Source organism: Cydia strobilella, chromosome Z (genome assembly GCF_947568885.1).
Source record: "Cydia strobilella chromosome Z, ilCydStro3.1, whole genome shotgun sequence".
Lineage (NCBI taxonomy): Eukaryota > Metazoa > Arthropoda > Insecta > Lepidoptera > Tortricidae > Cydia > Cydia strobilella.
The window spans coordinates 10,717,909-10,734,769 of NC_086068.1; the positions used below are offsets into that span (position 1 = coordinate 10,717,909).

At 36.3% G+C, this 16,861-nt stretch overlaps 1 protein-coding gene across 1 annotated transcript in view; it reads right to left on the reverse strand.

Annotated features, from left to right (window-relative positions):
• LOC134755088 (formin-binding protein 4-like) overlaps nt 1–12,347 on the reverse strand; it is a 38,011-nt gene extending 25,664 nt beyond the window's left edge. The window contains exons 1-6 of the mRNA XM_063691566.1: nt 12,121–12,347; nt 9,331–10,131; nt 7,894–7,954; nt 6,953–7,083; nt 6,009–6,087; nt 4,362–4,488 (exon numbers count right to left, since the gene is read on the reverse strand). Coding sequence (XP_063547636.1) covers nt 4,362–4,488; nt 6,009–6,087; nt 6,953–7,083; nt 7,894–7,954; nt 9,331–10,131; nt 12,121–12,139 — 1,218 coding nt within the window. The 5' untranslated portion in view covers nt 12,140–12,347. The remainder of the gene's footprint in view (nt 1–4,361; nt 4,489–6,008; nt 6,088–6,952; nt 7,084–7,893; nt 7,955–9,330; nt 10,132–12,120) is intronic.
• Between the last annotated feature and the right edge of the window lie 4,514 nt (nt 12,348–16,861).

Below are 16,861 nucleotides of genomic sequence, written 5' to 3' on the forward strand. Positions count from 1 at the left end.
TGACAAGCGATTCCCAATCCCATCAAAACCACATCAAACATTGGCATTAGGACATAAGGAGATAGATGCATATTATAGTTTATTTATAGATTTATGTTAGATATTATATTCTAATTTTACACGTGTTTGTTTTAGATTTTAATATTTAATAATATTTTTTGTATTTTACATATATATGGTATAAATTTAGTTTTAAGTCTATTGACTAAATAAAAATGTTTAGTGAGTGAATACATTATTTTATTATGCATCCAATCACCCACGTGGAGCATGAACCACGCGATCAAAACGTCGTAAAATTCATGAATTTCACGACGCTTACACGTTTATGCCCCGTGGTTTCACGCGCCCCGCTTCCGTAACGACACAAGCGCCATGAATTTCTTGACTCCTGATCACCTGCGCGCCCACGCTGTAGATGTACGTATCCACTGACGAGGCATTAGCGGCATCTATACTACACTATACATTTCATAGCGGATGTTTTTGGAACTAACTAGCAGCGTCCACTGACGAGGCGGCATCTATATATTTAATAGAGAACCTTTAAGCGAATAGATAACTAACTTACCGTGACCCCCCTCTAACTAGCTGCGGACTTTTTTAGAACTACTCGGACGGCAGCTCATCTACACCTTTTTGTAGCGGATGTTTTTGGAACTAAAACCTCCACGTCCACTGACTCTAGCGACATCTATACATTTCTTAGCGCACTTTTGAAACGTAGCTTCCTCTAACGGATCTTTGCCTAACTAGCTGCGGACTTTTTTAGAACTACTCGGACGGCAGCTCATCTATACCTTTTTGTAGCGGATGTTTTTGGAACTAAAACTTCCACGTCCACTGACTCTAGCGACATCTATACATTTCATCGAGAACCATTAAGCGAATCGATAACTCGCATACAAAGTGGCGCCATCTAGCGGTGATCATTGCGGAACTAACAAGTGGCGCCATCTCACGGATCTTTGCCAAACTAACTAGTGGCGCCTCTGGCGGATTTCTATGGAACTCACAAGTGGCGCCATCTAACGGATTTGCTATGAAAATAACAACAGGCGCTCTTACACATACACAGTGGCGCCATCTAGCGGGGATCATTGCGGAACTAACAAGTGGCGCCATCTATACATTTCATAGCGGATATTTTTAGAACTAACTAGTGGCGCCTCTGGCGGACTTTTATGGAACTAGCAAGTGGCGCCATCTAGCGGATCTTTGCCAAACTAACTAGTGGCGCCATCTGACGGATCTTTGCCAAACTAACTAGTGGCGCCCCCTAGCGGAAAAGTTTTGGTCTAGAACGGGAGGAGGAGGAGGGGCTAGAACCGGCACAAACTAACTACTCTTAGAACCCTGTAATATTGGGCCAGCAAATTGGCGAACGACAAAGATAATGTTTTGATATGCTAAAATAATCTGTAAAAGCCAAGATTCATTTGTCGTATTAGATGTAGATTGACAATTCAGCCGGGCTAGCACATGATTGGCGCGACAGTATCTCGCCGCGAGATAGACTACCCCCGTCCCTCTTTAATTGATACACGGACAAGGCGGGTAGTCTATCTCGCGGCGAGATACTGTCGCGCCAATCATGTGCTAGGCCTACAGTTAACTGATTCACTGCCAGCGACCCGGTAGATGGGTTCTGTTCGTAGGCGCTTTTCGATACATATGGTTTTTCCCATGTTATCGGCTACGCTAGTAGCGTGTAGCTCAAGCTGGCAGTGAAGAATGTGTTAAGGTCAATACACATTGGTCATATATTTGCCACTAAACGCAAGTGGCAAATGTATCAACTAGCATTGAGTACTAATCAATGCGTAAACACGGCTCAATGTGAAGGCCGGACACACTTACCTCGCAGCCACACTTGCCCGTATTGATACCACAAAACACTTCTTCACTTGACAAACTCGGGAGCACGATTTTTTTTTAGATTTTCATATCTTATACAGTGAATGAATCTGGGCGTAAAAATAATTTTTAAGGAAATATAGTCAATATCATTTAAAAACAGTTATTTTATATGTGGAAGGTCTCATACACATTTTATTGTACTATGTGTAATAAAATTTTCGTGCTTTAAAAAAATACAAAAATTACCTCAATAATCGTAATAGAAGGACTTTATCCATACATGCTATCTCGAAAAAATACTTTTGTGATACATAGTCCTCCAAATAAGTGACAAAACGCTACCAGAGAAATACAAATTCGACAAACAGCTTTCAAACCTGACCCACTGCTAACTAGAAAAGGAATATCTATTGACTCGATTAATTTTCAACATATGTACGTGTAGACTGTGGATGTACTCGTACAGTCAACAGCGAAAGTTCTGAGCACAACAGGGGTGACAGTACTAAAAAGGTTAGGAACCACTGGTATAGAGAGTAAGAGGTGGTAAGAGTCTGAGCGAATCATTTTGACTAACTACCTCACCCGCTTTACTAAAGTATGTCCACGAAAAAAAGTGGTTGGTGGATGATCTGGTATATCTTTTTACCGAATGTAAATTTTTAAAAAGTTTTTTATTTTAATAATTTGTATATATAATATATAACAAAAATATAACAAAAATAAAATCGTATTTTAATGTATGGGTTTGTGTGAGTTTTCGCCAAATAAATTCCATCGTACCTTTCATTGCTTGTACAGCGTTTTTTGACATTCTTCACTCGCTTCCTGCTACAATGTCACAAACGGTTTTAAATTTTTACAAGCTATTTTAGGCAGATTAGAATGTCATCTTATCAAAAAAAATACTTCTTGAAACTCATTCTATTTGTGGTAGTCAGGAAGACTTTCTACTCCAAGCACTGAAAGTAGTTTTTATATGGGAGGCATTTTTTCGTCAAAAAGCCAAATTCACCAAAGTTAAAGAATCTCAGGACTATCTCAATCTGAATACAATAAGAAAAATTGTTTCTTTTGTGAAAAGAGGGCGTCATAAGGTATAATTTTGATTAGCGAATTTAAAAAAAAAAACTATATATTTTGCAGGAAAACATTGGTACCATGGGATATATATTGCTAAAATTCATAGAAAATCTAACGGTATATCATGTTTGTATTTTTAATATGTAGTTTGGTATCCACAAATTATGTACAAAATGTGCTGCTTGAAAATTCACATTCATGTAAAATATTTACACTACATGACCATTTTTTTTCTTGGACAGACCTTATTTCTGTTGCTGGCTATAAATCCCACGTTAATGGTACAGACATTATATATTAATGCTCATTACTGTTTTATACTGCCAACGAAAGCTTTTTACGAACAAGGTAAAGGGGCCCATTGACTATCAGTCCGCTGGACGATATCGCCCTGTCAGTCGTTCAGAACTGTCAAAATTTTGTTCTAACTGACAGACCGATATCGTCCGGCGGACTGATACTCAGTGGGGCCCCTTTAACACAGAGACTCGAGACGCGTTCATGTAGTTTTCGGTATTCGTTTCTTGCTAATAGTTTTGAGACAAGTGACCAAGCCAAATGACGTATTTAAATGTCGAGCATAACATAATATTTATCAGACTAATTTAAAAAAATGAGTATTACGAGCATATAAAGTCTAATGTAATACATATACCAAACGTCATGTTTTAGTTAGGTAAATAATTAATCATCAACATATTTGCACTAAATAAAGATGAAATCTGATACAGTCCTCTTGCTAAAATAACCCAGTTTTAATGTTGTTTTTTCATGCAATTAATGTCAACTAACACAATCGATAAAACAATCTCATCAATCTAATTAAATGTCATGCATATCTGTAATTAATAAGACCTAGGGCCTGTTGCTAATTTTTTTAAGCAAGTCATAGTAATATTAATAAATAAGGGTTAGGTTATTCATATTATAAATAACCTAACATCTTGGTTAAATGAATAAATAATAACACAAGCAGACACCTGTTTTCAATGCTACGCTGTTTCATGAAATCATGCAACCGTTAAAATATTGTGGAAGTGTAAGTATTTAGTTCTTATAAAAGGAGTTTAAAGAAAAATTTTAAAAGCAAGGAAAACTTATAAAAGAGCCATGTACCTATCTTTCTTTAGAGTAAAATGCGACTCAACGAATCAATCCGTATTAGCGATAAATAGCAACATTTATCGAATATCCAAACAAACGAAGACTACTTATGTAAAAACAGGCTTCCGCATATATTACAAATTTTAGTGAAACAAGCCACGGCTCAAGATTCGTGTATAACTTTCCTGTAAATAAATGTTGGAATTACAATTCGGAGACAAGCTCTAGAACAACGAAAACTCGCAGGAATTCCCATAAAACGTGACGCGTATTAATTTTGTAATATTTAATACAATAGACAAAATAATTCTTACCTCTTTTATTACTGTAAGGAGAATGGTGATAAGGTTTTGGCTCTTCTGCGTGAGAAGCTTGGACTTCATTTTCAGTTCTTTGCTCGTTTTCTCTATTGCCTCGAGTTTTTCTTTATTATATTGAAGTCTGTAACAGAAAGTACAATTAGTTTTATCTAATTAAAGTTATAATTATAATACAAAAGCACCTTTAAGAAATATATACATAATATAAACATAAATAGTATATATATTTCAAACATTACATAGTTACTGTAAAATACAATTTCTTTTAACTTGTGTATATTCTTCAAATAAAAAAACTTGGTTAAACTTATTTAATATCGCTTAAGCATTTTATTTTCTAGTGATATGTAAATTTTAATCTTCGAACTCAAATTTGAGCTGTTACATTGGTAATAATATATATAGCTCCAACATATTAGTTGGGTGAATGGGCCCTTGCGCGCTAGGTGCCTATATAGGGACACAAGGCAGTGCAGTGGACATGACGTATGTGGACACATACGATACATTCTCCATAAGAATCTACCATATTTTTATAATAATATAATTCGCCACAAATATCATGACGATAACTTAATAAACAATAAGCATTAAGGGTCTCCGGCAAGCTCGGTTCTCCATACAAACGTAGTGCCGCTTTCATTTTAAAACGACTAGCTAGATTGCTCTGAGACTTTGTACTTACAATAGGATAAGGTAGGTATATCTGTTTGTAATTAATTTATGTAGCTTCAGATACCATAGTTAAAAAAACCGGCCAAGTGCGAGTCGGACTCGTGCACCGAGGGTTCCGTACTTTTTAGTATTTGTTGTTATAGCGGCAACAGAAATACATCATCTGTGAAAATTTCAACTGCCTAGCTATCACGGTTCATGAGATACAGCCTGGTGACAGACAGACGGACAGTGGAGTCTTAGTAATAGGGTCCCGTTTTTACCCTTTGGGTACGGAACCCTAAAAAATACGGCAAATTTAAGTTTTTCATACAAAACTTGTTTTTGCTCTATTTGTGACGTTTTCAACCAAAAGGTACCACATTGTCGGTTGACGATAAGGTTGATTTTATATAGAAGCTAATATGAAAATGGCACATTTCGTTTGTTTTATAAACTGGAGCTATATAAACTAATTTCAGACCTAGATATACCTATGTCATTGTATGTGCAGTTTCATTACAATCCAACACGTAGTTTTAAAATGAGAGCGGAACTACGTTTGTATGGGAAGGTGTAATTCGGCCGAGCTTGCCGGGGACTCTTAAGCTGCGTCGCTATTCTGCTCTCTATAAAGTTGTTTCTATAATTTGTACTTCGTACTTCCCCGTGATATGTTTATCACGAGGGCGACTGCAGCGCCGCATAGCTTTATTGGTTGACTTCTCTCAAAACATGTAATACAATTTAGGGGGCGAGATTGCAGTAGTATTAAACTTTTGCAATGCATCAAATATAAATCGTAACAAGTATTTACTTTAATAAAAATATGCGTACACTTAAAATGGGCTTACATTGCAATACTCGTCAGTGTTAATCTGAAATAATTTCATGCTACTCTGAAAGCTAATATGTGCGACTCGCCCATACACTTATATTTCATTGCATAATTTTAACAGATAATACAATATGTATAAAATATCAAACCTGATGTCCGTACTGTCGCAATGTTTACATTTTTTTGTGAAGAGTTGTTTGTGGTCGAGGTCGCGCGGCGGGGAGGTGACTGCAGACAAAATCAATCAAATATAACAAGTCGCTTGGCGCAACAGTCCACTAGCATAACAGTACGCACGGCATTCGGACCAACCACGTGGCTTCACCGAGACTGCGCTCTGCCAACTCTCGGTATCTTATGAGCTGTCAACTTTTATATAGTAAAAACAATTGCCATTCATTTATAATTTAAGTTTAAAGAGCAATAGCAGGGTATCAGTTACATTACCCTTTTAATTCGAAGCCAAGCATGAAGTATTTCTTTATACTGTATGGAAATGCCGAATTGTAATAAACAAATAGGTACAGATGCTTCGATTGCAAGTAATTTAATTAATAACTGTGTTAATGCTAATGTATCTTAATGTGTTATTTGCCACTATTAATTTTGTTAAGCTCTTAGGCATAATATGGATGAAATAATAATAAAACATAAATTCGCTTGCTATTGTTGATCAGTTAGCAACATTGTTGAATACTGCCGTGTAGCCAGTTTTTAGGAAACTGTAGGTAGTCCAATGCGATAGATTCTGGCTTCAGAACCCATAACAATTGATAACACTCGCAGGGCTTGAACCTGCAGTGGCTTGCCAAAATTACATGATTATTGATTACTGAAGTCAACATTAATGAAATCATTATAATTAATTGGTCTTTAGCAAAGTTAACTCTAGCAGCATTGTCAAGCAAAAATGCTAAGGAAAATAACATTAATCCTTTAAGTGATTGTTAATTGTACTATTGTTTTCGGCCAGCGAAGAGGTCAATTTATATGTCAATAAAACAATATTCAATTAATTGCCAAAAAACTTAGGTTGTTATGTTGAACATCAATACTGCTTTGTTTTTTTAATTACCAATTAAAATTTACTTACATGGGTCTATCGAGTTCCAGTCTCTTTTCAGTGGGGAAGTAATGGCTTGTATCATGTGCCTGAAATCATTCTCGGCTGGTTTAGATTCCAATTTAGACACAGGCACACAGCTTATTAAAGGCTTTTCTGAACTAGAATACAAAATATACCATTAGACGAATGTTATACACTCCATATAACCTCAACCAGCCAACACCGGACATGCAACACTGTGACAGAAAATTACCAGTAAAAATATTACATGTGTTAAATTTTATTAATAAAATACATGTAAAGTACAAAAAATATGTATGTACACAAGAATAATAATAATTGATCGCCTTGTCAGGAATTTCCTTACAAAGTAACCCAATTTCATTACTCTTAAATGTATTAATAAAAATCATTGACTTCTTTCCCACACACTTTGAAAACAACCCTTGCCATACCAACTTTCTAAATAAATAAGCATTTCTTGCATGTACCTATGAATTCATATTTACCTAAGCCATTAAATTTAAGTAGAAAAAATTATAATTCTCGCCTGTAGTTATTTTCGCCTGAAACACAGGGTACCCTAGTTCAGGCACATGTTTAACGTCACTATTTTGTATGAATGCAAGCATGCCACATGTTTTTTTTGAATAAATTATGTTGTTATGTTATAATTTGTATAGTTTAACTTAAGAAGAGCTGACTATTTCATAAGCTACAGGGTATACACATGGAGAGGATTAGTTTCAGTCAATTAGAGTAACACAGGAAGCTCCCTAGACCATACCGCTACTATATTGATCTTGATTAAATGACTCAACGAAATCTCTCCATTTTTTGTATAAACTTGATACAGCAAGACCGCATTTCAAAGTGATATTTTGTGGAGAATTGAATTATAATTGCAAATTTCTGTATGTATCACAGTATCACGACGTGTCCACTTTAAAAAAAATAGATGTACTTACGGATTTCGTCGAAGGGCAACTGCGTTAAGCACCTCTGGAGTGCATGGAGGGCTTGAGTTTACTGAAAACATTTAATTTTGTTAATTTTGTGACTTACATGGACAAGAAGAGCAACCAACAGAGAGGAATGGAAGGTCTTAGGGGAGGCCTATGCCGGGAGGCAAGTCGACCGATGTCAATAAAAATACCAAATAACACTGCAAAAAAGGCGTGAACGCGACTTGATCGAAACGTTCAATATCATTAACGGATATTACGACTGTCCAGAACTAAGCGATCTCTTCGCTTGAAACTCAAACACGCGCACGAGAGGACACAACCTTAAACTAATAACAACAAAGCACAAAACAAATATCGGCAAAAACTTTATTGCAAACCGAATAGTAAAGGCTTGGAACAAATTACCCTCTGAAGTTGTGAACTCTACAAGTGTTAATCAATTTAAAAATAGACTAGACAAACTATGCTAACTGTGCTAAGTGAACTATGATTTAGACGTACCAGCATCAGCTGCCTGTCTAAAATGAAATAATAAACATATATGACAAAGAACTTTATTATTATTATTTATTATGTTTAAATTAAGCATTTGACATTATTTGCTTTTTTTCCTAAAACTTCGACAAGAAATGTAAAAAATTTAATATGAGGTCGAAATAAATGGCTATTTTATTTTATTTATTTTATTTTGTGACTTTACTAAGATGTTTCATCATTTCATTTAAAGGGAAATCTTCCTGTTATATTCATATGTGTCGTTTTCAATCAAAAGGTACCACATTGTCGCTTGCCACAAGAACGCTCTGACAAGTTATTCGTATAAAGATACAATCTAATTTCGTCCTTATGGTTAGCGACAATGTGGTACCTTTTGCTTGAAAACGTCACATATTACAAATCGGGGATCTGAAAGGGTTTTTTGCAAAAACTTCGAAATAACCATATATTTCGAATTATTTTATACTCGAAATGTAGGACTCAGTTGTGTTTTAAGTAGACTTCGTATTGTTAGATTGCCCAATTAGAAATGAAATAATTAACGAAGAACGAAAAAATACCGTTTTCGTTTCCATATAAAATATACCTGATCCCTGTTACAAATATGTTGTCAGGATTGTATATCGAATTTGGTAATAAAAAAATTGCTAACAACTGGCATTAGGCCTGAAGGTCAAATTCATCATGCTTAGCGACCTTATTATAGAAAATAAGACAGTTTATATATATCTTGTTATCATAATGCTGGTTATGTAAACTCAGTTATACAAGTTAGCTCTGGTAATCTTTCACTAAACATAGCACTCATCATGTTAGAAAGAGACATTACGAGAAATTAATATTTAAAAACCTGAAGATTACCAAAGCATATATTGTAAATACCTAATGTAAAACAAAATGTACAAGCTATATAAAAGATGGCTCTTGCAAGCTTAGTACCTTCAGGTAGTGGAGGTGGTGGTGGAGGCGGCAGCATGTAGAAAGGCTTTTTCAAATGATATTGGGCGCGTGGTGGTAGGACTCCAGTTCTATAGAACTCTTGCTCTTCAAACACTGAAGCATGGACATATTTGCACAGCGGTAATGTGCAAACTTTATTTTGATAATTGCGGCAAAAGGTATACACCCCCATTAACTGAGACAGGTCCCTTTGGTGTGCATATCTGCAGCCTACTCTAACACATGTGCCTCTAATGAAATCCCTACAAACAGTCACTTTTGGCGTTTCTGCGGCCTGGCTGTCATGCTCTTCATTTAATCTTAGTGAAGATTCTTCTGTTTCAGCTGCTGACAGTTCAGCTGTTGACAATTCAGCTGTTGACAGTTCAGCTGTTGACAGTTCAGCTGTTGACAGTTCAGCTGTTGACAGTTCAGCTGTTGACAAATTTGGAGATTCTTGCCCACTTTCTTGGTCTGGGTAATCATTCTCAATGAATTCATTCTTTATAGGCACTGGCATAACAGGCAGCTTGTCAGGGGGTGGCGGTTCTAAAGGTAAAGGGGGATGGACAACTGGTTTCACAGGGGAAGGTTGTTCCTCCTTTTCCATCGGCTGGCTATTGCTGGGAGGGCTCTCCGACGTATTTGGCTGCTCACAATTGCCGTTTGGCGGAGACTGACTTGATGATTCTGAACAATCAATTTTATATTTCAAGAACTTTTTCATATTTTTGAAATTGGGCGATGGCCGAAATTTTATAAACTGTTCATCAACTCCGAGTCTCCGACAATTCTCAGGATCTGTTGAGACAAATTTATGATTAAAATAAATTGTAAATGCAAATTATTAAGAACTTTATATATTTATAATTTATTTAAAAAATGTATTGTTATTATCATTAAAGACTTCATCAACAACTAAGGATGGTGTTACACTTCACCAAAAGTAGCTTTCAGTTACTAAAAAAATACATACAAGTATACAAGGTGGATTCTCTTAGTGGGTCAGTGAGGAAAATCCATCCTGTATATCACTAATACCTATATTATATGAAGTGTATTTTTTTTCACTATCCCATCATCAGATCCTGTGTATCCCTAGAACAGCATTTCCCAAACCCACTGGTGGGTCCAGAGTGAATTTATATGCATATGTGCCAAATGGTGAAGATTTTCAGGTGGGTTGCAGCCCAATAAACTGGAAACCCAGTGGTTTCCAAAGTTTATTGGGCGCCATGTTTAGGGCAGTCCCTAGAATACATTTTTAAACAAAAATAAAACAAAACTCCATGTGGTCCAGCTGTCTTTGAGAGATTGAGAATTGAACACCTTTTTCTTCAAAGTTTTGATGTTGGCGAACAAAAAATACATATTATATACATCAATAATAAAATAAAATAAAAAACCTTTTATTCCTGGGTAATAAAATTTAATCTAAAATTTAAACCTAATTTACATCAATACACATTATAAAACAAAGTTCCCCACAGCAACATCTGTCTGTATGTTCAGGATAAAATCAAAAACGACAGAACAGATTTTCATGCGGTTTTCACCTTTGAGTAGAGTGATTCTTAAGGAAGGTTTAGGTGTATAATTTGTTAAGGTTCTCTGTGAATCGGTTGACAACCCGTGCGAAGCCAGGGCAGGTAGCTAGTAGTAAACAAATCTTTAACAATGAGGGTGGCGGGGACAATCAGTAGCTTAAGGGGATGAAACCTTTCTAGACAATTTGCATTAGCAGTAAAGACATCATTCTAATGATGAATAACAAAATACCAGTTATCTGTCAATTTGTCATTTTTAGTGTTCCGTGCAAAACTTTGTTTTGACAAACGGAACACTTATGGGATTGGACCATTTGATGTAGATACCTAAAATTTGAAACAGTTATAACAATTACCACCACTAATATTTACACTAGACTGACCACATATATGTACCTCTACTCTGACCACATACCTATAAGTACTTGACATAGCACTTGGCGTTGGCATGAAAACTTAGCATGGTCAGACTACTGCACTGCTTTCAAAATTTTGTAGGCAGCAAAGTTAATATACCTTATATTATATTCATAATCATGAACTATATATTTTAAACATCGGTTAAATTACTGTTAATTTCTAACAATTTAAATATTTAAGCAGAAGCAAGATAACTACAAGTATAAACTACCTACCTAAGTCAGAGGTTATGTAAGGTCACTTTAATAACTAATTCCACATATATGATTATTCCATCTTTGCGGGCATGATAAAACATTAACTACATTCAATTTAAAATTTTATCTGGATTTTTTTAGTAGGTAACCACTGTAACCAGTAAAAATGGTTTTGGTAAAGCTAATGCTTTCTGGCAAAAGTTAAAAAGGAAAGGATTTCAGTCATAGGAAAATGCGACTAAATCCGGCAAGATGAGCAAAGTCAGCAAAAGATACTAAGTAATGACACTGTGGGAACGAGAAAGTACCTACATACAGAAATCGCAAAAATCCATTGTCCTGACTAGACAGACTTCTAAAAATTACACAATATTAAGACATTTTAATAAAAAAAATACCTTAGAAATGTTGCTGAACTAAAACACGTTTCATTTACATTCAAAATAAAAGTATGTAACCTAGATAAATAGCCAATGAAGGCGACTAACCTAACAACTGACCTAGAGTTACAGAATGAATTCGCACTGGCCGAGTACGTGGACAGTAAGACTTTTGGAAAAGCAAGAAGTAAATAAATGCCACATGCTGATTACTTAAATGAGGACTGAATTAAATGTTGTACGAACCTGTCTGTGTATCCTGCATTTAATTTCACTTCACTTGTTTCCTCTATAAAGACCATAAACTCATCCGCTACTTAGCTTAGGGGAATGTAGACTAGAAATTATTAAATTGTTCCAATGCTCGATCAGGTCCTTATCTCCAGTAACAAGAACAAAATAATGCGCATTAAGATTATCTTCTTCCTCTGCTCGTCGAGTAAAACCACGAAGCTGAACCAACCATCGCACAACACAATAACAAACAAAATGGCCGATTCAATTCACAGGATCAGAATCAGTAAGGGCGGGAGGTTAGAAAAAGACCACTGCAGACTGCAGACAGAGACATGCCAGACAGCCTAACGAATGGCTTGGCGAGATCTTGTTTTGCGTCTTGCTTGACACAGTATAAATAGATATATATATAGATAGCCAGTACCTTCGCTATATAGCTATACATGAGCTATACTATAAAAACCGTCCAAGTGCGAGTCGGACTCGGGCACTATTACGCAAAAAACGGAAAAAAAAAATCACGTATATTGGAGCCCCACTTAAATATTTATTTTATTCTGTATTCTGTTTTTAGTATTTGTTGTTATAGCGGCAACAGAAGTACACCATCTGTGAAAATTTCAACTGTCTAGCTATCACGGTTCATGAGACACAGCCTGTTGAAAGACAGACAGACAGCGGAGTCTTAGTAATCGGGTCCCGTTTTACCCCTTTGAGTACGAAACCCTAAGAATGTGCTAACAATAGACATATGGCAACCGCGTCGTTTATTTATAAAAATATGGAAGTAGAAAAGCCAGATTTGTAGCCCACCATAAACCATACTAAACTTACGGTGGGGAATAAAAAAAAAGTGAAACAGTAAGGCCAAACAATAACAGCGCTTTCTCTGCTACTCCTACTGAAAGATACATAAGACTATCCCCCCCCCCCCTGATGACCGATCCAGTTATACTAGATTCATAATTTTTCAAAATAATGTCATGTTTTAATTTTAAGATTAAAGCATGGCAATATTGTATTTTTTTTGTTATTTTCAGCGTTTATTAAAAAAATTGCCCATTCAAACAAATTTTTTTTGCTAGTAGCTACACCATGTCTGGGTTTATGTTTCACACATGTTTCACATGTTACCTATAATGTTATTTTGTATAGTATGTATTGTCATTGTCAAAGGACTGTCTCATTTCAAACATAAAAATCATACAATGTTTGTCTTACACTAGTACTAGCACCCAAAAGAAAAAGATGAATATAGGTTTTTTTGTTATTATTTACTGTCAGTCAATTATGTAAGTCAATTTCCAGCGTTCTCGCGTTCGCAGCTTCGCGCACGAGTCTGGAGGGCCCTTTACGTATACATTTGACGTTCCCCTCCCCCGCAAAAATTGGCAGACTTTTTTGTACAGCAAATTACAGACGTGGCGTCTCCGTTGGCTATATCCTCCTAGGTTGTAAGTACATGAATTATGGATGGTATAGAAAGGATGCCAATCTCTTATGGCAGAATTGTTGCAAAAGAGACCGCTTTCATCTTTAAATAATAGTTCCTTATCTCTCCGGTGGCGCTGGTTAGGCTCTGGGACATGAGTATAACATGAACCATATAAGGCAACAAATAACCCGACCTATGTACGTAGGTTGTTTTTGTTTGTATTTCGGTGTATGGTGGCGCCGCCTAATTACTGTTTTTTGATGGACACTTTTCGTACATAGAGATTTGGCTCCTTTATATAGTCTCCATGACATGAATGCAATAAAAAATGTTTAGGTATGACAAAATACGGCGCCCTTTTTAAATGCTGCGCCTTATATAGTCTCCATCACGAAAAAAATAAAAACTTAAAGGCGGCAAGACGAGTTTTAAAAAGTCTTTTGTAAAATTATTAATTTTATATTTAATTAACTCGTGTCTTTCAGTTATTTGTGTTTTAAAATACTAGTAAATTATTAACTTTCTACTGGTTTTTCATAAATTTGAAGCGGTCCCGACTGTTACAGTCGGGATCCGAAACCAATGTCCCTCAATAGAGATAATGGCGCAAATGAAGCTACAAATCGCGTAAATAGCTCAGAGATATGCCTACAAAATGATTCCATGGATTTAATACAACGTGATATGGACTGCGATTTAGAGGAAATTACGCCTGATAATGGTGAACCGAATTCATCAGATGGCCTAGGGTCACCTAAGGTCAAGGTTAAAAAGCTTAAGGCGAGACAGTTTCCTAAGGTTAGTACTGATACAGATATGAGTGTCATGACGACAGATCATTCCTATGCTGCTAAGAGGAAGGAGAAGGACGATGAATGGACATTAGTTACCAAAAATCCAAAACGCCGTTATGTGTTTAACCCAGACTTACCCGTGGGCACAGAAATAAGCATTACTTGCAAAGATAAGATGCCGAAACAATTTGCGCTAGCGAGGCTATTCAAAAGTCATGATATTCTAGGTATCATTAGAGTCAGGTACGTTAATTCATATAAGGTGCTTGTCCAATTTGATAATGAAACCAGCGCTGAGCGCCTTATTTCCAAGGTTGTTATACTCGAGGAGTTGGGCTGGCAGTGCCAAAAAACATACGAGGTTGGTGTTTCTTATGGTATTATAAAAGATGTGGATTTAGATTTAAATGAAAAATGACATGCGGTGTAGAAATAGTTTCAGTAAAAAGATTAAGTAGAAAAGGTTCAGATGAATCAGGATGGAAGGACAGTGAGACCGTACGTGTATGTTTCAAAGGCCCCATATTACCACCTTACGTTTATATACATGAAATGCGAGTAAAGGTTGAACCATACCTATTTCCGGTATCACAGTGTGCCAATTGCTGGCGATATGGACATACAAAGAAAACGTGTTCTAAAAAATGTAATGTACTTGTCCTAAGTGTGAAGGACATGAATTGCGAAACAACTGTATTCACATGTCGCAATTGCTCAGGAAATCACATGGCTCTAGACAAAATTTGTCCGTACTACCAAAAAGAAAGAAACATATGGAAGATTATGGCTGAATTTAACTGTACGTATAAAAAGGCGTTGAATAAATACGAACCAGGTTCTAGCAGCCCGCCAGCCCCGGCGGCATCATTGTATCAGGAAAACTTTCCTCCGACGCTTAGGACAACTGAGACGACGTCAGTGGCTGAAACATCAACAGTGGAGTCTGCGATAATCGAACCAGCATATGCAAAAATAGTGACGACCCAAGCTGTAGTTCGTAGTCATAGTGATGCCCCAGGTAAAAAGTATAATGTATCATCACATAAAAAGACAAGCCGTACTAAACCTAATACACACAGAAAGCCTGAAGTGAGAGAAAAAGATGACAGTATATCTGATAAAAACTTATCAAATATGGAAACTGATGACAATGACGTTCTACCAGAAATAACGAGCGAACCCAAGGAAGTAAGTGAAAATAAACTAAAATTTAGTTCATTAATTGATAAGTTAAAAGATATCATATTCATGAAAAACTTGACGATTGTTGAAAAAATAAAATTGGGAGTTCAAACTGGATTAGAATTACTTTTATCTTTTGTTATGAAGAAATATACTTGACATGTCCTGCTTAAAATCCTTTTTTAACGCCACAGATGGCTAGCAACTTAAAGCAGTGCAGACTTAACATGTTGCAATGGAACGCGCAAAGTATTAGACCAAAGTTAGTATCGTTTGAGAATCTACTTATTCAGGAGAAGATCCATATAGCGGCTCTTAGTGAAACATGGTTACATACAGACTGTTATTTTCGCATTAGTAATTATAATATATATAGGGCGGACAGATCGGATGGATATGGTGGTGTTGCAATCCTTACGCATAAATCGATCAAGTCTGAGCATTGTCGTGTTCAACACCCTAATCCTGGTGTACAAGTCGTTTACGTTAAAGTGTTTAATTGTGATGAAATTAAAAACGTGATTTCAATTTACTGTCCGTCTTCCGTAGTGACTCAGCAGAGTGATTGGGATTTTATTTTTTCAATCGTGCAACATAACGTGATTATCATGGGCGACTTTAATGGCCATCACACCAACTGGTCATATAAAACGGATACTCGCGGAACTCAAATATATGATTCTCTTGTGGACTGTAATCTAGTTTCTCTTAATGATCATAGACACACAAGAGTGCGCCTAGTCAATGGATTGTTACAGGAGTCGTCTCCAGATATTTCTATAGTATCTACTGATATTTATTTTGCATTTAATTGGAACGTTATGAAAGAATCACTAGGAAGTGATCACCTTATTATAAAGATTTCTACATATTTAAATTCTTGTGCTGAGTCTGTACCAAGGAGAAACTATAAAGGGGCTCAATGGAATGATGGTTGGAGAGCCGGCAGTAAAGTTTCGAACCAACGTGATACCGCGATGAGATGCACAATGGTTTCCCATAAAACTGATGCTAAGTCCGAATTTGATAGTCTGCCACGGCGGAACTAGCCGAAAGTACAAAAAAAATAGCCACTTCCGGTGCGAAAAAGGGGGGGTCATTTAACCCATCTGATACTGCAATAAAAGCTATGGCATCAGTTAGAAATTTACTGGTAGATACAGAAAAGCGAAATCTGCCAGTATGATTCCTGCCGGAAGTGCTTGGCATACGCTCTCAAAGGTGACCATCAGGACCCCTAAATTAACCCATCTGATACCAGCATGAAACCAATTCCAGTCGGTAGATATGAACCTTCTCTTCAGGAATATATAAGTCTGCCAGGGCGCTTTCAGCCGAA